Below are 22,984 nucleotides of genomic sequence, written 5' to 3'. Positions count from 1 at the left end.
GACGAGTGACAAATTGAACAAACATGCAGTGAGTGTGGTCTGGCCAATTTGTCTCATTTAGTCTACCCTCCTTCCAACGTGCTAGAGCACAATGAAATATCAAATGCGACACTTCCCACGAGAAAAGAACCTGACATTGTTGCGGACCAGACCGAAAAGCTCGTCCTCACGCTCACGGTCAAGATTTCCACAGCACCCATTCCTTTATGAGCTTTCCAATATAGGCTGCCAAAAAATGCTTTTCTGTCCAAACTGACGGGACCTCAAGCATTTCTCATACCGAGTTTCTAAACTATACGCCTTACCCCAATTTACCGTCATATCCATCATCAATTCATTCAGTCATCCACGAATATCACTTGTTTGTCGTCTCATCATAATCCACCCAGAAGAACTCATAATTTACAATAGTTTGCTGGGAAACTGCCTTTCCTCCCTCTCAGTTCTCCTTCCCACCAATCATCGGTACTGTCCGTTTTCTTGAGTACCTTGATCTGATCGCCCTCATTGAAGCTCAGATCTCCATTACTCTGGCCTTCAAATGCGTATAATGCGGTAGCATAGAGACCATTACTTTGACTGCCTATCCTTTTGGGAGGTGGTGGTGGCGGTTTCTTCTTTCCAGCAGCGGAACGTTGGAAGTAGTCGCTGGATGAGTTTGCTGGTGAGTGTGAAGAGAAAGTGGAGGCAGGTGTTAGGTGAGTGGAATACGGTTCGGGTGATGGGGATGGATCTGGTCGCGAGTGGGCGGGAACAACTGTGTTGGATGATATCCGCATTGGACGGCCGCGAGGAGCGTCAGCAGGCTCAGGCTGAGGAGATGCAGGTGCAGACACCCGTCCCATGGAAGGGGTTCGTCGTTGAAATCCGTTGCGTATGTTCAATCCAGTGGTGGTAGAAGAACCCGATTTGCGACCTGGATCGTCCCCCAATATCATGGACTGATGGATCACCTTACCTCGGGCAATGCAATTTATTCTTTCAACCTGGTCTTTTATTGGGTTGAAGTCTACTTCCCACAAAGATATAACTTCCGTCATTGGAGGAGCTGGCGATGGGAAGCCTGTGTCTTCACAGTAATTGTGTAAGACGGTATAGTATTGTGCGAGAAGAGTGTTCTGGATCATGATCTGAACACCAAGGAGATGTGGGATTATTGAAAATGCTGCTTGAATTAATGGTGGAAGCTTCACTTTGAGATTGTCGTCAGCAATTTTGAAGGCCTGCTTTGAATTAGCCATCGGTTGAGGATCAACACAAGTAAAGCCTTACGTCTGCAGCTCCCGCCAGCTCCTCCTCCGCCTTCGCCAATGCCATATTCTCCCGATCCGTGCGTTTCAGCTTTTTCGACTGCAGAGTATTAACTTTATCGATATACCGTTCCCAATCGACCCGTTTATTTTCCCGTTTCTTGATTGTCTTTCGTAAGGGTTGCAAACAATCCTTCGCTTCCACAGCTGGCTTTATGATTCTAGCGTCCATCATGGCAACCTCCTGTAGCAAATCCGTCTTAAGATCCGCATAGACAGCCTGGAGCTTTCGGGTCCGATCGAGCTGCTCTGGAGATGTCATGACTGGTTCATGGCCATGGCCGTCTGACGCGCCAACAATTGGATCGTATAATTCTTCGAATAGTGTCACTAAACCCAGTTGTATATTGAGAATGGAGACCCAGCTATCCCTCCAAGATTTGGACGCCTCGATGATCTAGGGACTTTGTTAGCAGGTCTTTTGCAGAAGCTAGTTTGCTGGCCTGGCGTCTTGACCACGAACCTTTGTCAACAGTTTATCTGCATCTTCGAAATCATTAAGAAGCACCGAGACTTTGGCAGTATCTGCTCCTCCCTTGCCCCTTGCCCGTGCGTACTGTCTCTGCACAGAATTCATGGTGCTGCAAATTCTCTTTCCCCAAATGGAGTGGGACTAAACTCAACGACTGGTGCCTGCCAAACACACGTGGTTTTGGATTGGATATCTGATTAGTCTGGTATTGAGAACGCGAATTGAGTCCGCTGAGAGTTGGGAGAAGACAACAGGTGTACAGTCAACAAAACTAGGAAGGGGTATAATGTCATTGACGGTCGGCACAGCCTCGCGCTGGTGATAAAATCTGGGCCAGAATTACTTCAAATGCGCGGAGCGAGAACTTGCTGGTTGGTGTGCTGCGGTGCGGTGCGGCACGCTGTTCCGTCCAGAGTCAGCACAGTTTGAAACAGTTCGCGGGGTCGATCAAGCCAACTTCAGACCCCCTGCCGATACTTGTACTGTATACGAGGATAAATCCAGTGGGACTGTGATTCACTTAATTCGCAAATCATCGGACATTGCGAATATAATAATACGTGCCAATGACGCTTCAGCCGGAAAGAGAGCTATTTGAAGATCTATATTGATTGGCACCACTAATGCAGTTCGCCGTTAATATAAAGGACTACTCTAGCTCCTATGCTTAGACCCTTAGGTGAGATGTTGTACGAAAGGTACGGCACGTGCTAGCGCGTAGAGAGCTACGCGTCGCGACATCTAGCAGCCGCAACGTCAACTCTCTCAAGAAGCCTAAAGCAGTGGCAACCCCCCATCACAACACACGTATATCGACGCCAGATGCAATGAGGAATCATGAGAAACACGGCAGCCTGCCAAATAGATCTCATTGCCATTATTTCCCAACATGAGCGAGTCATTTGACGTTCCCCGCAGTCAGAACACCGCACCAGTCTTCGAGTTCAAGTGTCTGTACACCGCAGACCTACGTCGGAAACAAAAACGATGGCGGGATGGCCGGCTTAAATACCACAGCTTCAACAAGCGGGTGATGGTATACGATGAAAGGTCGAATTTCGTTGGCGATGTACACTGGCGCGAGGACCACGAATTGTGTGATGGTGACGAACTTCAACTCGAGCGTGGAGGGATCTTAGTTCAAGTGGAGGAAAAACTAGAAACACATAATCAAGACCTTTCGGAGCTGGTGGACAAGCCGCGCAAAGAGAAGGAGGCTCGCGCCGCAGCTAGGACTGCGAATGGATCGCCTGGATCATTTGGGAAAACTCAGAATTTTGGAACTCCAGCGCATACGGCAATGCCCAAATCTCTCAATCGATTGTTGACTCCCTCTGGTCATCATGGCAGAGCACAGATCCCAATCACATCGCCTTTCGAAGACCGGAGGAATATCGAAAGCGTGACTCTGCCCATTCACGAGGAACAGCGACCATCGAAGAGACGAAAATGTCACGAACCCCAGGACTCTAAAAGCGGGTTTGCACAAAACCTGACCGGGGCTATGTTGAATTTGACTTCCTCAAAGCCTTCGAGCACGCCCACGATACGATATGACACATTCAAGCCCAAATTCTCTGTACCGCAACAGCAGGTTGCCGCAATTGATCTCACCTTGGATGACGATACTGGTATGCCCGGCCGACACGAGGAGCTACCTCAACGCCGTGACAAGACTGCGAAAACGCAAGCGAGACCACACAAATCTAGGCAGAATAAATCTGCTTCTGAACAGAGCGGCTATGCTAGTAATCTTACTGGAGTTATGTTATCGTTGAGCAGACCTCCACCTTCAACTGCTCTTCGACCTATAGGGGTATCGCGGGGTGGAAAAATGAACGACTCGCAGTTCGATGAAAACTCCATGTCGAGAGAGGAAGGTCAAGGGGAGGGTGATGCTGGCTCCTCTGTCCCCGAGACAAGCTTGGTAAATCGCAACCCGTTGGGCACTCTGCACAGAAAGGACAACAGTTCCAATAACTCTACTCACCCTAGGAAGACCCTCAAGCCAAGATCATCGTCCCCTCCAGCTATTGCGATACCGGATGACAGCGCAAATATTCGCAGAGTTGTCAAAAGCATTGCAAAGTCCGTCTCGGCCCCATCTCTAGATGGTGCAGCTAAGACGACGCCACTAGCTCTGAATGTTGGTGCAAACCTATTTGTAGGTGCTGAAGGTAATGGCTCCATAGATAGTCGAAAATCACGGCCATTGTTCACAGCAGCAAAAGACGCAAAAATGCCAGATCACAAAGTGTCCAAACCATCCAACTCATTGGGCTCTTTGGCTGGAGAGAATAAAAGTCGATTGGTAAAGGCCAGAGCGGAAATCAATCAGCAACCTCGTGAAGGTGGAAGTAGTTCTGAGGTTCCGCATATGCGGTCGTCGGTACAGGAAAGGCATAAGAGCTCCGCCATACCCACGACCAGCAGCTCTTCGCTGAGAAATATTCGGCCTACCGGAAAGGAGAGAACCCCAGAATATGATGCAACAGACCCTTTCGAAGTCGGTCCAAAGCCGAATAAGAATACTTCCGAGTCGTCCTTGATGGCTACAAGCGAGTCGGACAAACCTGTTCCTACCTTGAGGATCAGGTCCCGCCAACCTAAGAAGATGATGATGTTCATGAGCCGTCCGGGCCCTCCCATTTCCACCCGTAAAAGCCCTTCAAGAGACATTACAAATCACAGGGCTGGTCACTCGGTAGCTACTAGAGACCCCGTGCAATCCCAAGCCACAGTTGAGCTTGACTCTCTAATCCAGCGACAACAGGAGAGAATCCAGAGTCGACTTAGCAAATCACGAAGTCGACCGAGCATTGATCGGGAAGATCTAACATCGCACATAACGGATCATGGCATCGCTCAGAACACGTCAAAGACAACCTCTGCCGTTTTGTCAAAAAGTTCGTCGAGCAAAAGGACACCAGCTCATACTTCCGTACAAGGATCTATCGATCCACCCACCGTATCTTCTTCAGTACTACCAGAAATTGAAGCACGTTCCCTTAAGAGTCAACCTCCTGAATCAGATCTAGTGTCCGGGACTAGCCGGCTTGGATCGGTTTCAATGAATATACCTTCGTCGACTGGCACTTTTGGTGAGGATGTTCATGTCGTGTCTCGAACACCGTCTGCTCAAGATAATAAAGAAGCAGTAGCCAACCTGTCAAAAGCGTTGTCATCTGTTGTTGAGATGGCTTTGCCGGCTGGAACTAGGGGAGCACCACAACCTATTGATATGCCACAGGATACTATAATGACTACTTCTGTACCAGAGGACAGTTATATACCTGTCAATCGTATCAGTGACGACAGATCAACGACTAGCATTCAAAGCAAGGATGGTTCAATATCTACTAGGGACGATCGATTTCCAGTCAAAGTATCAGGATTCGGCAGCAGTGAAATCCCATCTAATCCACGACATGCGTTTTCATGTGGGCAAAACAATGAGCAGCCCATATTAGATACTACAATGGAAAAAGGCAGAGCGCCACAAAATCAACACAGCTCAAAAGAGGAGACTACGTGTGGAAAATTGCCGCATGAAAACAACATAGCTCCCCCTCACATTGAAGAGGAGCATCGTGAAGTGATTAAGTCGACATCACCCAAGTCAACTCTGCCAGATGTAGAGATGTTAGTTGAAGATCCTAGTGATGAACAGTCCGCGCATGTGACTATTCAATCTCCAGAAAATCAAACTTTCGCATCAGCTAAGGAAGTGTCCGGCGTTCATGAGTCGACGACTGCTCATACCGAAAGTTCTCTACAACCCTGTACTGTACGAACAGCAAGCAACTTTGGTTCGCGATGGCAAGGATCAGACAATAGCAACAACTCAGACTTCGCTTTGAGTATTACGACCGTAAATCAGTCTAAATTCAAACTATCGAAACCTGTTCCGCGAGCTCAGCCCTTAGGACCACCACCCGCAAGGTTAAGTTCAAAGCCTGCCGATGTGGCTGACGATAATGGAATGCCTGTAACCTCTACTGGACCATGGAGCCGGGAGGCTTTCGATCTATTTGGATCCTGGAAGCCTATTAGCGGCCATAAAAACGGCACATGATTCGTGTAAGAGTCAAGCGTCTTTAACCTACTATAACGGGTCTACGCCTACGTGCGGGATATTGCTTTATGAACAATCTCTCAGTTGCTACTGATGACGAAGCTCAAATCTCCAATGAGCTTTGGTAACTCAGTACCATAATAACAACGTACCAACAATCAACAGCGAGTGGGCCGGTTTCGTCACGGAAGCACATCACATGGAGCCTTCTCTGCAACGGGGAGTATAGTAATCTTGTCACGGATCGCCAATCAATCACTAGGTAGCTCTAATACGGCGTGCGTTCGAGTTGCTTTATGATTGCCAGAGAACCTGTGATTTTCCCACACCCTACCAAAGCCCCGGCCAAGCTTCGGACTTTGAGAAATGACGCTACAACTCCGATGGTCAATTTTGGTTGCGGAGGAGCGGTGGAGTAGCTCGTTCAAGGAGAACTTTGCACGTGTGTCTGGGTGCTGTTGTTCAATCACGTTCAAAGCAATTCTCTAAGCAAACTTAGCTCAAATCTTTCTGGATCATGTACTAGTTTTCTGTATGTGCTGCGTTTACAGCAATTGGAAATACCACAAGTCAAGGAGGTCGTGCAGTTAAGCGAGACAACCGGTAATAGTACACCCTGGAAGGTACACTGCAAGCTACGCTACATATTAGGTAGGTTCAGAAACTACATAGGTCTATGATTGATGGAAAATGGCTCGCAGCTCTGCCGAACGACGCGAGCATGGTCATTGAACGCGCATTCCATATAACGGGAAAGCACCGGTGACCACACAATGGCCATTTGGCTGATATCTTTCAGTTTGCTGCATTATCTCATTCAATTTTTCTCCTGCCATGGACTTGCAACTTTGGTGACTCGCCGCGCGTCTTGGGTTGTGGTAGTGGTAGATGAGTCAATACTCAAGTAAGGCTGTCCATTTTCTACAATCTGCAATTCATTCCCGCGGGTTTGGAACTACGATCTTGTACGACAATCACATTCCACCCTTGCGGTGACACTATTTGGCTGTCTCTATACCGAATGTGTCCAATTTGTGTTAGTTCGACTTGGAGAGTCCCTGTACTTTTCCTGCACATTTGCAGATTCCGAAGCGTTTGGGCGTGGGGGCCGTTTGTTACGTGTCCTAGGTGAGATGAATTACGTCCGCTCTGCGTTTTCATCCCCTTTTCCCATCCAGGTAAAAATATATTTCCGTTTGAAGCCTTGCTTGCTTGTGCCGGGTTTCAATATAAGGTAGTGTGGCACATGTTGTGTTACAAGTAAGCAAATTCTAAAGCATGACTGCTTGTCTGGTTAATACATTTATATAGAGTTCTACGAATGGCCAAGAGCGCTTGGCTTGCTGAGCATCTGCATCTGGCTTGACATTCTTAAAGTTTACTGTCAGAGCCTAGAATTACACACGTTGTGGCACATTACCCTTGAGTATGCCAGTATGGTCCGAGATTGTGTTTTTAGAGTTACGCAGTTACTCTGTGTTGGATGCGTAATTTGCCTTTTTGGGAAAGGTTCACACTCCGCTGAAAACATCGCTTCTGACGAAGTTTCCCTCCTAGCACCTTGAAATCTATTAGACACAGAACAAGCCTGTCAAAACGCACATTCCCGTGGTCGTGACCCAGATTCTGGTCAGTACCATGTCCGTCTTGCGGGCTCTGCGGTCGTCAGCCACAGCTCCCGGGAAAGGGCACAAGTAGGTGGAAGGTAGAGCCAGAAACTGTTTCTGAAACAAACCAAGGCCCGTTCTAAGCTTTTTGCCACGCATGTGTCTGTCGCCCTCTGCACCATAGTCGCCCTCTTATCGGGAAGCTTCTGTCAAGCTCTTCTCTAAGCTAAGGGAAATGCAAGTGCAACTTCTGTGCAAGGGAGGATACCTCTAGTGACCGCGTCTGCGCCCCAATTGAGAAGATGGAAGCAATAGCAGCAGTAGGGGGAGATAACAATGGCACCGATGTCTAGTGTACCCTCAAGTTGTCTCTTCCCGAAATATGTTGTATTGGTAATTTGGTACTTCGAACTTCGAATGTCTATTAGAACTGTCTACTTGAGTACATACCGTCTATGCACCCTTCAATGTCTTTGTCCGACGTTGCAGAGTGGACTCGCCTGGGTAGCGTGTGTTGTCGCTTTCCCCCACCGCCCTTTCACTCATTGAGCCTCCCATTGCTCCACTCACCTCCGCTTCTCCCTCCCCCAGCTTGCGATGTTTGCATTCGCACCAACACCATCCAGTTGCAACACCCATCGAAGCGGAACAACAACCACAACCACATCCTCAACACTCGAAACGCGGACCATCGTGCATCGCATTTCAGTGCAGCGTGGCCCCGCCATATGTCATTGATATGCATCGCGACCCAGTGGTTGTTGGTGCATTCGCGACCACCGCTCACACCGAAGGTCCCCTATCTGGTGATGGTCAAAATGGGGCGCACTCTCAGCCTGATGAGAGAGCCTTGCTCGACGGTGCTTAAGTAGCCATCCACACCCTCCTTACCGTCGCTGCATCTCGAGTGTGAGTCTCCATTCGTTTTGTCTCCCACGCTTCGCGCCGAACCTCATCCACAACTACGCTCTTGTCCTTGGATATCCATCTGCCATTGAACGCCTTCATCGTCTCGACATCGACATCGACATCCCCCCCACCCACCCACTCAGCCTCGGAGTCGAGAATCAACGAAACCTCACACCTTTGCCGCATGATGAGCAACCATCGACTAGGGCAAGGTCCCTATAACTCTGGAAGGCCGAGACAAAGCCATCCGTCGCTGTCTGTCAATACCTCGACTCCGCATCACGGACGCTCACCACCCCACCATCATCATCAGACTCCGCTATCTGCCTCGTCCGATGTCCCAACACCTCACTATCCCTTGCCTATTCCCCCCGAGAAGCAGGAGAGAGCTTTGAAGTTATACACCGACTACCAGTCGGCCGAACTGGAGGAAGGGTTAGTTCAACGGGGAAATGATCCTGTATCTGCGATAGATGGCTACCTCTCGGTCCCAGGACATTCCGTGACTATGTCGACTTCATCTGTGGGCTCACCAAGACATCGCAATACGCCTTCGGTATCTACATACGATCCTACAGAGATGTCTTCCGTCATGTCATTCGAACCGGACGAGAGCCCCTCCTCTGCCACCCTCGAACAGAAAGAGTTGAAAACTTATCACGGACAGACAGTGAAGCAAAGATCGAGAAAAAGGCTGGCACCAAAAGCAAAAGCAAAAGCAGCTTTGATTCGTTACCTTGGTTCCTGTCCAGCATGTAGGAAGCGTGCAGTATCTGTAAGCATGCCATCCCAGCCTTTACGGTACCAGCTAATGATAGTGTAGTGTCCACTAGAACACTACGACATGAAGATACTCGACCGCCTTCATCAACACAAATTGAGCAACACCAAAAACGAGGTCCGTCCTCAGCCTGACAAGTTCCCAAGTTCCTCTAGCACAACGTCGCGGAAACATCAACGCCCTTTGCCAGATGCCCAGAAATTGAATAGAAAGCATAGACGATCTGTCTCTCGTGAGCAGGTTGCACCACCACCATCTCAGAGCGACGCCCTGTTCTTGGGATTGGGCCAAGGTCAGAGTGAAGGATACGACCAACGACTTCGGCCAAATCCACAAGCTTATATATCGGAGCTCAATATGGACCTGGGCGAAGGAGTGGATGAAAATTTACTAAGCCCGGCGCCGCTATACCAAGCCGCTCAAACTCTTCCAACTATTACCCAGGATGCGTATTCCCAGCAGGACAATGCAACTATGGTCCTCATTGGTGATATCAGAAGTAGATCTTACCATTGCCGACACGATGGTTGTGATCTCTTGTTTCAGAAAATTGAGGAGCTACAACTTCATTTCGAGGGTAATCACTTGCCGGTTTCACGGCTTGAGCAACCTCTTCGAGTTCGATGTACATCATGCGAGTATGTGGGGAATCACATGGCTGACAGTCAATGTCGTCAATGTGGAGATTCCTCTCAATTTGAGCTTTGTGTTTACGGCCAGTTGATATACTCAGCTTCTCACGGGCGCTATTCCTCGGATGAACAAGATTTTTTCCAATACACGCCTACAACTACCTCGCAATATGCCCCCAGTTACGAGTCCCCAAGCATCAATTTATACAATGGTCCAAGCATGACCACCGATAGTTTCCAGCAAGATCAATATGATGGCAGCTTCGACTATGAATTCAATCAGCAGTTCATTGGCTCCGAGCACCAGACCCTACACACCCCAGCATTGAGCTATGTCGACGATCGGGACGGCTCATTTAGGGAAGAAACTTTTAGCCAAGAAAGGGATCCCTCGGCTATTCCGTCAGCTGGTTGGCCCTCCGTTCATAATGCAAATGGATATGGCGCATCAGGTGGGGTGTACGACAACTTGAATTCTTGAAACACGAAACCGGAAGATCACTCGGAGACCTCTTTATCTTCATATCCAAGTGGTTCCTGAGATTGGGATCCTCTGTCATGTTTGCACAGTTCGGCAGAGCACAAAGAAATGTAGGAAGAATACCAGGCCAGTCAAGTCAACTGTTGCTCGGTTCCGCTAGAGTCAAACTCGGATACCATCTTCATGAAGGCAGATTCCCGCAGCCACTACGTAGCGCGAGTCTTCGTCGTACACCTGTTCTCGACTGTGCAGTGCGACGAACAAAGAGCAGCGGTGGACTTTTTTGCGGTACTCAATCGGGTAGGCCTGCCTCTCCTCGCCCGTACCTTCCGATCCGAGGCCCAAGATCATGTCGACAGCAGTGTTGATCCGAGTTACTGTCGGAGCGAGGTTGTCGGCATGCACCAACCCCTACTTTGGCTTGACGACGGCGCCTTCTTTCTTCACGGATGATAAGCTCCACTGGGCCTCTGGCAATCTTTGAGATAGAAGGAGACGTCGACTCCTTTGGCAGCTTTACGCTTTAAAACGACTTTCTTTTTCTAATAGGGACCGGCGGCTAATGGGACTTTTTTGCGCAATATACCCTCTGTAGATAGCCTTTTAGACTTTCCATTGTTTTATTTTACAGACATCATGTGTATCTTTACCAGCACTCCTCTTATTTTGTACAAACACTCGGTTGTGGAGATAGTTGCCGTTGGGACACGGATGTCTGGGCCAGGCTTATAAAAATAGTTCATCGTTGGTAGATTCTGTATAAAATTCCAATACATATTTGATGCTCTCGCTGTGTTCTTGTTCTCTGAGATCTCATTCTTCCTGCCTGATCGATGCTATGAGTAGACGAGAGATTGAAAGGGGCCGAGGGGGCCTCCCGTATAGCAAGAGGTTTCGTGGCTATGACACGAACTTAGGTGAGTCAGACTCAGCCCGTCTGTCGCAAGATTACTCGACGCTCTCTCCCATTAGCTAGTCCTCCCTCGGTCCCTCCTCGCTGGAGTATATAGGTAGTGCTGCCCTGTTGACAATAACCGTCCTCGAAAATGCGCGAGATGTCGCTGGAAACGTGTCGAGTCATTGGTCAATCCGCGAGCTTAGCTGACAGCCAGGTGCGAATGCCCTCTTGAGATCGCGGGAGTGAGGGCAGAATGGTGGGGGAGGGGGGAGTCACAGACTGATGGCAGGCTGTGTCATGCAGGTCAGCGACAGACCAACCACAAGGCGCGGGTATTACTCCACCCGTCGTGCCTGATTGGCTAGGTGCGTGGAGCTTGGCACGGCGAGCTCGATTCGGTAACGGCGAGGGTTCTGCGGGTGTCGAGGGCTGTCGGCGCCAGTCTGTCTGGCCCTCACGCGGTTGTTAAGAATACCGAATTCCCTTCAGGCACAAACTTTTTTTCCTTTCCTTCTTCTTGTTAAATCTTCTATCAAGATTCACTGATCCCTTTGTCCCTCGCAGTTCTCCCAGCTCTCACGTCTTCACGCCAGACGGTAAGAGTCATCCGGTCGAGAATATCCGAGAACATCCAATTGCTCAATTCCTCACTCCTCCTCGCCCAAAACAATCTCCCACCACTCCCTATCCACAAGGCTACCAAAATTACTTTCCACCGGAAATCCGTGATATCACTCGCAATGCAGTCCATCAACAACACCCAACCAGTTCAATCCTTCACCATCACTCAGGCCTTCCTGGGTGCCCCCCTTCAATTTACTCCCGCACTTGGCTCGAAGGAGTTGGAGCAATTGGTCGACGTCTACGTCCTCGGCAACGGCTCCAAGGCTGAGAAGCTTTCTGAAGTCACCATTGACTTCTACAATAATGCCATTGTTGATCTAACCAATGGTGCCTTGGTTCGCACTTACCATGTGTTCCCGCTTTGGGATGCTTTGGAGCAGTCACCAACCGAGTCTTACTCATCTGGCTTCAGTAAGTTTACACATTTAAACCTGCAATTTTCCGAATCATAGAAAAGAAAAACATGCGGTTCCTCCGCCCATGTTTCAATCTTCGTGTTCCTGTAGACATGCATTGAGAGAGCCTTATCATGCTTACACAAATATAGGTCCAGCATTCTACACACCCTCGCCAGCATCCTCAGCTATGGTGAGCGATTTTGGATCTGGGTCTATCTCGGTTGGAGGCATAACCCATTCTTCGCGAAAGTCGACTGGCCGAGTGTCCAAGAAGGCTTCGAGCAAGAAGGAAACCAAGAAGGCAGCCGAAGTGCGTCTCCCGGGATTCTCAATCATGACCAAGGACGGGGTCGATGTTACCTCAACCGCCGGTCGGGGCACCAAAACCAAGGAGCAGAGAGAGCATGCCCATCTCATGCGCATCATGAAGGCTTGTGATGCGTGCAAGAAGAAGAAGATCCGAGTAAGTCAACTCAATCAATTAAGCGAATTAGATTTTGAGCTCTACTTACTTTTTCTCAGTGTGATCCATCTCACCGCCGCGCAGCTGAACCATCACGATCATCAACTGTTTCCACAAGCACTAGTAATAGCAGCTCATCAGGATCCAAAAATAGTCCTTCAAGCGGAAGCACGAGTGGTAGTGGTGGTCCTTCATTCTCTACATCAATCTCAACCCCTTCATCCTCACAGCAAGCGACCCCACCATCATTTGAGACAACACCGTCATTTAACACAATCGACGATTTCGTTCTCTTCCCCGAAGATAATGTCGCATGGAACGATTTTGACTTGGGGCCTGTCGAGGAAACAGACCTGAGCCACTTCAACTTCGACATTAATGGATTGGCCGATTACCCACCAATGGCCGCTCCATATTTCAGTCCTTGGTACTCGAGCGCTGAAGCACAATCCGCATTCGACGTGTCTGATCAATGTGGTCAATGGAGTCCACAATTGCAGATCCAACCATTAGACAGCTCGCACATGGAACGAGCACGTGGTAGTACCGTGAATGACTTCTCGCCCTCGCCACTCGATGTGTTGAATCCGTCTAGCCAGGCAGGCTCCCGTCTACAAGGGGTCATGCCGAACGCCCTGGCGGTACTCGATTCATCAGATGATTCGCGGCAATCGAGCCAGAAACCGCAGAGCTACAGACTAGACAGCTCACAATCCAGCGGATCGCTGGACAGAAATTCTGACCGCTTCCTACAACCGACACTCGATCAAACGAGACAACTGAGTGAACACATAGAATCCTATGGCTCCGAGGGCTCAAGCATGAATCAAACCCAACTGAGCCGAGATGGCTCACCTCAATCCGCTGGCTATGCCTCGGATGGTTTGAAACCTCTCGCTGGAACTCAAGAGCAGTTGGACAGTCAATCAAGATTGAATCGACAGTTACCGAGTCGCTGGAACGCAACTCAATTACAATCAGATCAACAATCACTGACGCGTATTGGCTCAAGACAAGCTTCAGCGGTTACCTCACGTGGCTCAGAACACACACCTGGATTTGAGAAGAATCCGAGAAGCCAATCAATTGGGCTACTAAGTATACACCAGACACAGAATGACCGCCCCAGCACCAACCGAATCCTGTCCATTCCGACATGGTTATCCTCCTCAACCCACGTTTGTGGTAACGATGTTTCCATTAACAAAGCCCTGATATCTTACAATATTGGAGAAGCAGTTGGGACATCGAATATCTCATTGCGCCAACCCCCGACACCGGTGGCGTTCTCCTCCACAACCTCGCCCGCTCTTCTCGCTCCCTCTTCCCAGAGCTTGACAAGCGAACCCGGTGCATACCGACCAGCGAAGACGGATCCTCGGACGTCGCTGGTACCGGTAACACCGACACTCGCATATAGGTCTGGATCTTCTGCGGGCTTCAATCTGGTCATTACCGCTCTGATGAACGTCATGATATCCTTAGGCTCGCTGATTCTTGTGGCCCTAAGCCTTTCTCTGGCGAACAACACTTCTCTGTTGGCAGCGTGGACGAAGTCCTCGATGGCTGTGGCGAGTTGTCTTTCGAGCACCTTTCGAATGATGGGGCGCAAGAAAGGTTTGAAAAGCCACCCGAACAGGGTGAACTTACTACGCCTGAGCTTGTAGGAGAGGTGGTGGATTTTCACGCGGACGTTGCGGAGGGAGAGAACCTTTTCAAGTCGGTCTTTGCCAACTTCAATGTCCATTTCAATATCGATACCCCTGTCATCTAATTCAAATGATGCTATTCCTTCATCTGCTAAGCGGATCAAGCCCTTGTGGGCTCGCATCCAGTAACCAATCTGGAAGGCATTAGTTTGGCGTTCGGGAGTACAAATTATATTAGATAGTCTCTCAGATAAATATAACCGATCAACAATTGACTATCTTGTCTCAATGCTCTTTCGTGCTTTAAGCGTCCAGTGAACCACAAGATCCCAGAATAGGGCATTTGAGAGTGTTTTCCAGGTTTATACTAGATGAGTGCCATTGATCTGAAAAACTCGCAAGCACCTCTGGTCTGACCACTGTGGAAGGAGCTGCGCCTCTGGTATTGGGGTTCAACTCTCCTCTCATAATTCATTGTCTTCTAAACGTGTTTGAGGTGATCTTCAGGTTGGGATGTGGGAAGGCATATCTTCCAAGATACACTCGAAAATGGATTGAGTGGCCACGTTTGGCATAGTCCCCGCATTTCCTCTATCCACTTGGATTTATCGAAGCACAATGTTCGGTCACAAAGTGCGATCACGGGACAAGACGGAAAAAGTAGCTATAAGGAAAGACAAAACAAGAGAAGGATCTTACCTCGTCAGCCCTAACACTCAGACCCTGAACCTTAACCGTAACCAAACTAGCCACCGAGCTAACAGTCCTAAACTTCCTCTTATGAATCGTCAAATCATTATACGTCTCAACCTTCAACCTAAACGGCAAGAAACTGCTGTTATTAACCGTTTTTCCAGGTTCGATAATCACGTTTTCAAGCAGGAGATCGACTTCCGGAGCCGAGATCTCGAGACGGGGGATCGGGAGATATTGGATGGCGGTGATGAGCATAGGGATGAAGATGGTATAGGCGTCTTGGAAGAGTTCTTTGTTGGAGTGGATATTGAGGGGGTTGAGAATGCTCCATAGTTTGAAGGATGTGGAGAGAAGCTTGGAGACGTCTTGGTCGTTAAGGACGGAGTGGAAGGTCCGTTTGATTTGCTTGAGGAGCTCCTCAACGTCCTTTTTCATGGTCGAGTCCGAGGTGCTTTGACCGACCTCTTCGTATTTCTCTTTGATGGCTTCGACGGCGTTTGAAGGTTCGTCGAAGAACTCGGGATCTGTTAGCATTTTTTGTAGTGAGCCTGTCAGCTCTTCCATCATCTTTTCAAATTCTGGGTCTTTTTGCGAATGAGCCATGACTGCATTGAACTTCTTCTCTAATGACTCCCATTCAGATTTATCGCCGAAGTTTGCTAATAACAACCATCCGTTCTTGACAGCCCGATCTAACTCAGCGTTGGTATCAACATCGTCTTGCACGGTAGCGACTGTCTTGTCGAGGGCACGAGAATAGACTTTTGCATATCGTTGAAGGAGAGTCGAAATTGTTGAAACTGAGTCATTGTAGTCTGGCCGCTTTGCTAGACGACCCACTGCCGTTTTGAGATGCTTGAGCATAGTTTGTTTTGCATTTTGATCTGTAATTTTATCGTGTGTCGAAATAATGGCTTCATCGGTAGTCTTTTTCAAGCCATCTTTTAAAACTTCAGCAATTTGTCCAACATTTTCCTCCAAGTCGTCTGCACTGGGGGTGGCGCCATTGCTGGTGGATTTCTTGCCATTCGCGGTGGCTTTCCCTGTTCCATTTTCGGCGCTCTTGAGAGCTTTGTTCTCTGAAGAAGACGGCTCGAGGTTTTCGGCTGCTTCGGCGGCGACAGTAGAGAGGGTATTGGCTGTGTCGGCAAATACTTGCTTGGAAATAGTCGTAAGATCAGAGAGGAAAAGCCGGAATGAGGAATTGGTTAAGAGGAGAGTCGATATCGTTCGAAGGGATTCATAGACTAAAAAAACATAAGTTCAGTGACACTGTAGTGATACTGCAGCGCCCAGGATGTCCTTACCTGCAGATGCATCGGCTTTCACACGGGTCTTTCCAGCTTGCTTTACAATATCTTCTACATCCACTTCGACTCTCGCATGAAGCAGGTACCATATGAAATCCTGGATCTGGTCTTCACGATTTTTGTTTCCAGAGAGCTCGATGAACTCTTGCAACCATTGTTTTGTGTATTTGGTCAACAATCTCCCCGAATCAGTCAATCCTGGCGTATTAGGATTTAATATGTCTGCTGCGAGAAAGGTTCGTAGATTCGCAATTATCTGTTCGGTGCTTGGCATGTATCCTTTCGACATAGCTCTAAACTGCTGATAGGAGTGAAGCTTCTGATGTGCCGTGCGTTGGAGGGAGGTATCATCTTCGTACACGGGTAGCAGAGGCTCTCTTTCGCCATTTCGATGCGACTTTTTGCGAGAACCAAAACAGGTCGACATTTTGTGGGTAGATGTTGGAATCTGAGCTCGCTCTAGATTCGAGGTCGTTTTTGGTGATAAGATTTAAAGCTGCAGAAATCCTCCAGGGAGAGGACTTATATCTGCAGAAGCTGCCAAGGGGGGGATCTCGACTGAATTCTCCCTCTATTTGGTGATGACGGACTAAGTAGCCAAGCGGATGCGAGTTCGTAACACCCGTGGATAGCAATTGAGGAGAACCTAGAAGCTAGTTGCCCTCGACGTACGAGTTGGGAAGAGAGCTATAGGATAGGGAGATACTGATTGGCTCGTACTACTAGGTGGCACTTTGTGGTGTGTTACTGCATATTCTTCTGATCTAATGTTGTCGTAGCCGTAAGTCGCACATGCGAATCGACGATGCTAGCTACATGGCCTTTTACGTTTCCTTGGTTTCAACGAGCCAGGAGAATCTGGGCCCAACCTAAAGAGGCGGGCGTGGGGTTGACGTCAGACCCAAAGAGGCGAAAGCGCACGCACAATTTGAGCACTGATGCCGGCTCCACAAGCAGCAACGCTGCACGGACCAACAGTGGCTGGGGACGTAAGCATACCCGAGCTTCCGCCGATAATTGACGTTGCGGGCCGAAGCTAAATCAATCTCCGTTATCGGTACGGTAAGACGGTGCGATGCGATGCTTAAACTGCAGCTCGGTGTTTTAACAAACGATATCGAGGGTTGAACAGGACAAACAGTCATCTTTAATGCTTATTTTGTTATGTGATTGTGCTATACAAAGGGCTACTCATCTTTACACACTATCACTACGCTAAACAGATAGGTATTAGACAAACCAAGTTTCCCTCAAGCGGTCCTGGGCATAAAATCAAGTAAGATCTTACAAGAACTGGCTATCTGAAACTAGAAACCAACTCAACCACCAATCTAGAATAGTTTTATTCATTTCCACTAGCTGGTGCCAGCAGCAGGTACAATATTTGGTAAGGCAGGACAATAAAGAAGCTGAATCATCAGGCTCACCTGCTCTCCATCGTTCGCCGCTCAGGTCCGAGGCAGCAGCAACCCAACGTCTTCTATGACTATCCGGATGCGATGAGCGTGTTGATAGTCTGATACTGGAGCGCTGAAATGGAGCTTCACCTATTGGTCCAGGAGCCCAACAGGACTTCCAAATAATCTCTTCTTCCTGCCTTCCTACCCCTCCTGCGTTGGAATCTTCTCTTCTCTGCCATAAGCTCGCCATAGAACTAGTCCGGTTTGCCTCCAACTGCCGTGTTTCTTGCGTCTTCGTTTTTTGCCTTTTGCCTTCGCAGACCCCGAGCAGTCAACCAAAAATCCAACAGACGCGCGTGGCTGAGTCCCGTACCATACCTGCCATACCCTAAACCTCAATCACAGTTTCGCAGGAGAGGACCTTACGAACATCGAGATTCACCTCGCGTGTGCATGAATAAATTCTCCAAAAAAATACTTCGAGACGCGATACGAGGGATCTTCACTTCAAGCGACGAATCGCAACCGCAAGAAGCAGTTCTTTGAACGCATCGCAAGCAAGAAAGGTCGGCTCCCGTCGCATCACCTCGTGGTTGTGGTTGTTGTTGTTGTTGTTGTGTCTCGCCAGCCCAGGACCTCGCTCCATTCTTCATCAATCAACCCCACTTCGTCAGAGCACTCCTGGGCTTCAACCCGCAAAACACAAGCTTGTTCGCTCGATATTTCCCCTCCCACCCCCACCACCGACGAACAGCAACCTCTCTCGTCCGCGCGTAGAGACGCGCTCGACCAACCGCTATCATGAATAATGACGATGATGCCCTCACCTCGGTCTACAAGAAGATCGAGCGCGAGAGGGCGCTCCTCAACGCCGCGAACCAGATGAGGCAGCAAACACAAAATGAACAGGTCAAGGCGAGATTGGACACCCAGATGCGGGAAGGCCGCCGAAATATCCAGTATCTGGAGGAGCGAATGCAAGAGCTACGGACGCGGAAGATGGGTCAAGGAATGGGCGATATGAATCTAGGACCGGGCGGTCCAGGACCGTCTGGTAGAGCACCAGGCGCAGGAATGCGAAATGATAGAGATGCTCCTCCTACACCACCACCCAAAGACTCAAGAGGGAACTATATAGACCAACCGGGCGACAGAGGTGGTTATGGGACTGAGGACTACAGTCAAATCGGAGGGCATGGAAACATGATGCCTCCAAGACACCCATATGCTCCCCCGGGACCTGGTTCCGCCATGCCAAAATCACGTCCGAATTACACGAAGCTAGGTGCGTTACAATTTATCATCGCTCAGGCAAATACGATTTCGTCACACTAATCATGTCAATAGACCTCATCAAGTACGATACCCCCCATTTGGGACCCCGCATTCAATTAATGTTGTCGCAATTGGAATTCAAACTCAATGTTGAAAAGCAATACCTCAAAGGTATTGAGAAAATGGTTCAGCTATACCAGATGGAGGGCGACAGAAAAAGCAGAAATGACGCCAACACACGTCTCAAGGAGAGCTCTCAGAAAATCCAGCTTCTTAAGCAAGCGCTCAAAAGATATGAAGACTTACATATCGATATGGAAAGCAGTGCAGATGCTCCAGACGGTAGGCTAATCTCGTTCAACTTTTGTCAAATATGGTAGCAAGGCTCATATTTTTCACAGATGATAGCATCAATACACCAAACATGCGAAAACCATTGACTGGACTTCTCACTATCCGGGTTCATGCCGTCAAAGATGTGGATCATGCCACAACAAGTCGATTCGCCCGTGGCCCTGAAACATCGGTTTCCGTGAAAGTCGAAGACAACGTCGTAGCCCGTACAAGAGCATCTCGTAACGATAGATGGGAGACCGAGAACTTCAACCTAGAAGTAGACAAGGCAAATGAAATTGAGATTACCGTTTATGATAAACCTGGAGAGCACCCACTTCCGATTGGGCTTTTATGGATCCGCATATCTGATATCGTGGAGGAGATGCGTCGAAGAAAGATCGAGGCCGAAATAAACAGCTCCGGTTGGGTTTCCGCTGATCGAATGGCGGGCGGTGGCATGCCAGGAGGGCCACCACCGTCGCAATTTAATATGAGCCCAAGTCAACAGCAATTTGGAGGGCAAACTCAAATTGGAGGAGGAATGGGAGCTATGAATGCTGGCGGCTTGGGGGGTCAAGCTCCAATGGTTGCTGCTCAGCCAATCGATGCTTGGTTCGCGTTGGAGCCAACTGGAGCAGCCCATCTTACAGTAGGATTCCAGAAGCAGGCGAAGAACAGTCGGCCATTCGACTTAGGACTAGGCCGAAAAGGAGCCATCCGTCAACGTAAAGAAGAGGTTCATGAGATGTATGGCCACAAATTCGTCCAGCAACAATTTTACAACATCATGCGTTGTGCTTTGTGCGGCGAATTTCTCAAATACTCTGCCGGCATGCAATGCGAGGACTGCAAATATACCTGCCATACTAAGTGTTATTCGAAGGTTGTTACGAAATGTATTAGCAAGTCTAACGCAGATACCGATCCTGATGAGGAGAAAATAAACCATCGCATACCACATCGTTTCGAGAAATTCTCCAATATGAGCGCAAACTGGTGTTGTCATTGTGGATACATGTTACCCTTTGGCAAGAAGAACTCACGGAAGTGTTCTGGTAAATATCCGTAACCACTCCCCAAACCTGATCTTGTGGCTAATAATATCGTTGTAGAATGCCAACTCACTTGCCATGCGGGATGTGTACATTTAGTACCTGATTTCTGCGGCATGAAAATGTCCGATGCCAATGTTATTCTGCAAAACATTCGAAAGACAGCCGACATTCGCAGGAGTACACAGCCATCACCCATGAGCGATCGTACACTGCGGCCAATATCTGGCAAAGGGCCAGATGGGGGTCAGTCAGGGAACGTTCGCGCATCGTACGGCTCTCCAGAAAGTGCTCGACCACCTCGCAGCCAGTCATATGGACCATCTTCGCTGGAAGCTCAAGAAGCGGCTAAAACTATGTACGCTCAACAACAGCAACAGCAACAACAAGGCCCCATATCACCTACACAGAGGCCAATTGGTCCAGATCGGACGGCATCGTCGAGTGCCGCTGCGGCGGCGGCAGCTGCAATGACGGGCTCCCGGCCACAGTCCTCCCAAAGAGATCCATACGTCCGTTCTTCTACTGACTATAACCAAGCTTCAAGGCCTGCGGCTGGAGGGGGTTATGGTGCAGCACCTTCACTTAACACCCACGCTGAGGAACCTCTTGCCGGATATGGTGCCCCTACTAGACCACAAGCTTCGTCGACTCCAAGCTATAATCCTGCAGCCTATGCTCAAGTAAGTGGCTATCCCACACAGCCGCAACAGCCGCAACAACTGCAGCAGCAGCAGCCACAACCACAGATACAACCTCTAATCCATCAACCGCATCAGCAGCAACAACAGCAATCTCCAACCCAAGCCCTTTATAGCCCGGTAGCCCCACCAGTTTCAGAGCCTGCACCACCTTCTGTGTCTGCCGCCACCGTCCCACGGAAAGCTGCACCACCTGCCAACGACGCCGGTACTGGTCGACGTATTGGCTTAGATCATTTCAACTTCTTGGCGGTTCTAGGGAAAGGTAACTTTGGTAAGGTCATGTTGGCAGAGGCCAAACAAACAAAGCAGCTTTATGCGATTAAAGTTTTGAAAAAGGAATTCATCATCGAAAATGATGAAGTCGAAAGTACTCGGTCCGAGAAAAGAGTATTTCTCATCGCGAACAAAGAGCGTCATCCGTTCTTGCTCACCTTGCACGCGTGTTTTCAGACAGAGACTAGAGTCTACTTTGTAATGGAATACATCAGTGGTGGCGATCTGATGTTACATATCCAGCGAGGACAGTTTGGAACCAAGCGAGCACAGTTCGTCGTCCATTTCCATCTTCCAGGCTTCTGCTAATGATTCGCTTAGGTTCTACGCCGCTGAAGTATGCCTAGCATTGAAATACTTTCACGAAAATGGAGTTATTTACCGTGATTTGAAACTGGACAACATTCTTTTGACCTTAGATGGTCACATTAAAATTGCAGATTATGGTCTGTGTAAAGAAGATATGTGGTACGGGTCCACAACCAGCACTTTCTGTGGTACCCCTGAGTTTATGGCGCCTGAAGTAAGACTCTTTATCGTGCAGCTTGACAATGACTAACTCTTCAAGATCTTGCTGGACAAGAAATATGGCCGGGCAGTCGACTGGTGGGCGTTTGGCGTTCTCATCTATCAAATGTTGCTCCAACAATCTCCATTCCGAGGAGAAGACGAGGATGAAATTTACGATGCCATTCTTTCCGATGAACCTTTGTACCCAATTCATATGCCACGAGACTCAGTCTCGATACTCCAAAAACTACTGCACCGAGAGCCTGATCAGCGGCTCGGTAGTGGCCCAACAGATGCTCAGGAGATCATGAACCAGCCCTTCTTCCGCAACATCAATTGGGATGATGTCCTTCACAAGAGACTTCCTCCTCCTTTCAAGCCCGAGATTACCAGTGCCACAGACACCAGCAATTTCGATTCCGAATTTACAAGCGTGACTCCAGTTCTAACACCAGTACAGTCAGGTAAGTTTTCGTTCCATATTAGTATGTTCTTGCTAACTGGTATGCCAGTCTTATCACAAGCCATGCAGGAAGAATTCCGTGGCTTCTCATATTCGGCCGACTTCGTTTGAGCCAGCATTCTCTCCCTCTTGGGAAATTGACAAGCATAAATTCATGACAGTCCTTCTCTCCATACCAGGGAAAGTGACACGCCTGAGCCAAGGCATTAGGAACAGCCCTCAAGCTTGGGCCGCCACACGCCTATGTGTCGCATAGACGTTAGAAACGAAAAGTCTGATAGTATTTGTTGTGTGTAATGAGATCACCTAGCAAAATTTGCGATTCCCATTCACTTCTAGACGGGAAATCTCTGGCGAGGAGACGAGGTCCCTTGGCCCTTTTAAATTAGCAGCCTTTTTATGGCCCTCTTAATAGATTATAAGCTTCTCATAATGATAAACCCCATGCCTCGGTACCTATGTCTTCTAGGGTTGAAGGTGCACTGCAGGCCGCTAGGAGTATACTCGTGGCTATATGTCACGAACGGATGTGTAAGTGGTTCTCATTGACTGCGATGTATCAACACCATCGCTCGCAACTGCTTCTGAAATCATCTCAACTACTATCGGCATATTAACTGCCAATTGTTCACAAAAAGACAACCCCACCTGGCCTTCATCACTCAT

The 22,984-nt window shown here is 48.8% G+C and overlaps 6 protein-coding genes across 6 annotated transcripts; 4 read left to right on the top strand and 2 right to left on the bottom strand.

The window, feature by feature from the left end:
• Positions 1 to 395: 395 nt before the first annotated feature.
• Positions 396 to 1,887, bottom strand: GLAREA_02848 (BAR/IMD; the record flags this gene model as incomplete). Its single annotated transcript, XM_008087933.1, has 3 exons — positions 396 to 1,223; positions 1,273 to 1,707; positions 1,774 to 1,887. 3 exons carry the CDS (start codon positions 1,885 to 1,887, stop codon positions 396 to 398), a joined length of 1,377 nt encoding a protein of 458 aa, XP_008086124.1.
• A 784-nt stretch (positions 1,888 to 2,671) lies between these two features.
• GLAREA_02847 (uncharacterized protein) lies at positions 2,672 to 5,857 on the top strand (the record flags this gene model as incomplete). Its single annotated transcript, XM_008087932.1, has 1 exon — positions 2,672 to 5,857. One exon carries the CDS (start codon positions 2,672 to 2,674, stop codon positions 5,855 to 5,857), a length of 3,186 nt encoding a protein of 1,061 aa, XP_008086123.1.
• A 2,703-nt stretch (positions 5,858 to 8,560) lies between these two features.
• Positions 8,561 to 10,267, top strand: GLAREA_02846 (uncharacterized protein; the record flags this gene model as incomplete). The annotated part of the gene is made up of 2 exons (XM_008087931.1): positions 8,561 to 9,148; positions 9,197 to 10,267. The coding sequence occupies 2 exons, from the start codon at positions 8,561 to 8,563 to the stop codon at positions 10,265 to 10,267; spliced, it is 1,659 nt and encodes a 552-aa protein (XP_008086122.1).
• A 1,638-nt stretch (positions 10,268 to 11,905) lies between these two features.
• GLAREA_02845 (uncharacterized protein) lies at positions 11,906 to 13,770 on the top strand (the record flags this gene model as incomplete). The annotated part of the gene is made up of 4 exons (XM_008087930.1): positions 11,906 to 12,200; positions 12,337 to 12,650; positions 12,710 to 13,649; positions 13,760 to 13,770. The coding sequence occupies 4 exons, from the start codon at positions 11,906 to 11,908 to the stop codon at positions 13,768 to 13,770; spliced, it is 1,560 nt and encodes a 519-aa protein (XP_008086121.1).
• A 99-nt stretch (positions 13,771 to 13,869) lies between these two features.
• Positions 13,870 to 16,732, bottom strand: GLAREA_02844 (Bactericidal permeability-increasing protein, BPI; the record flags this gene model as incomplete). Its single annotated transcript, XM_008087929.1, has 3 exons — positions 13,870 to 14,493; positions 14,999 to 16,242; positions 16,303 to 16,732. 3 exons carry the CDS (start codon positions 16,730 to 16,732, stop codon positions 13,870 to 13,872), a joined length of 2,298 nt encoding a protein of 765 aa, XP_008086120.1.
• A 1,774-nt stretch (positions 16,733 to 18,506) lies between these two features.
• On the top strand, positions 18,507 to 22,429 carry GLAREA_02843 (Protein kinase-like (PK-like); the record flags this gene model as incomplete). Its single annotated transcript, XM_008087928.1, has 7 exons — positions 18,507 to 18,990; positions 19,053 to 19,322; positions 19,382 to 20,371; positions 20,429 to 21,617; positions 21,667 to 21,868; positions 21,914 to 22,319; positions 22,368 to 22,429. The coding sequence occupies 7 exons, from the start codon at positions 18,507 to 18,509 to the stop codon at positions 22,427 to 22,429; spliced, it is 3,603 nt and encodes a 1,200-aa protein (XP_008086119.1).
• Between the last annotated feature and the right edge of the window lie 555 nt (positions 22,430 to 22,984).

Source organism: Glarea lozoyensis (assembly GCF_000409485.1).
Source record: "Glarea lozoyensis ATCC 20868 chromosome Unknown GLAREA6, whole genome shotgun sequence".
In the NCBI taxonomy this organism is placed as follows: Eukaryota; Fungi; Ascomycota; class Leotiomycetes; order Helotiales; family Helotiaceae; genus Glarea; species Glarea lozoyensis.
Note: the sequence above shows the minus strand (reverse complement) of the source record. Positions and strands in the feature narration are given on the sequence as shown.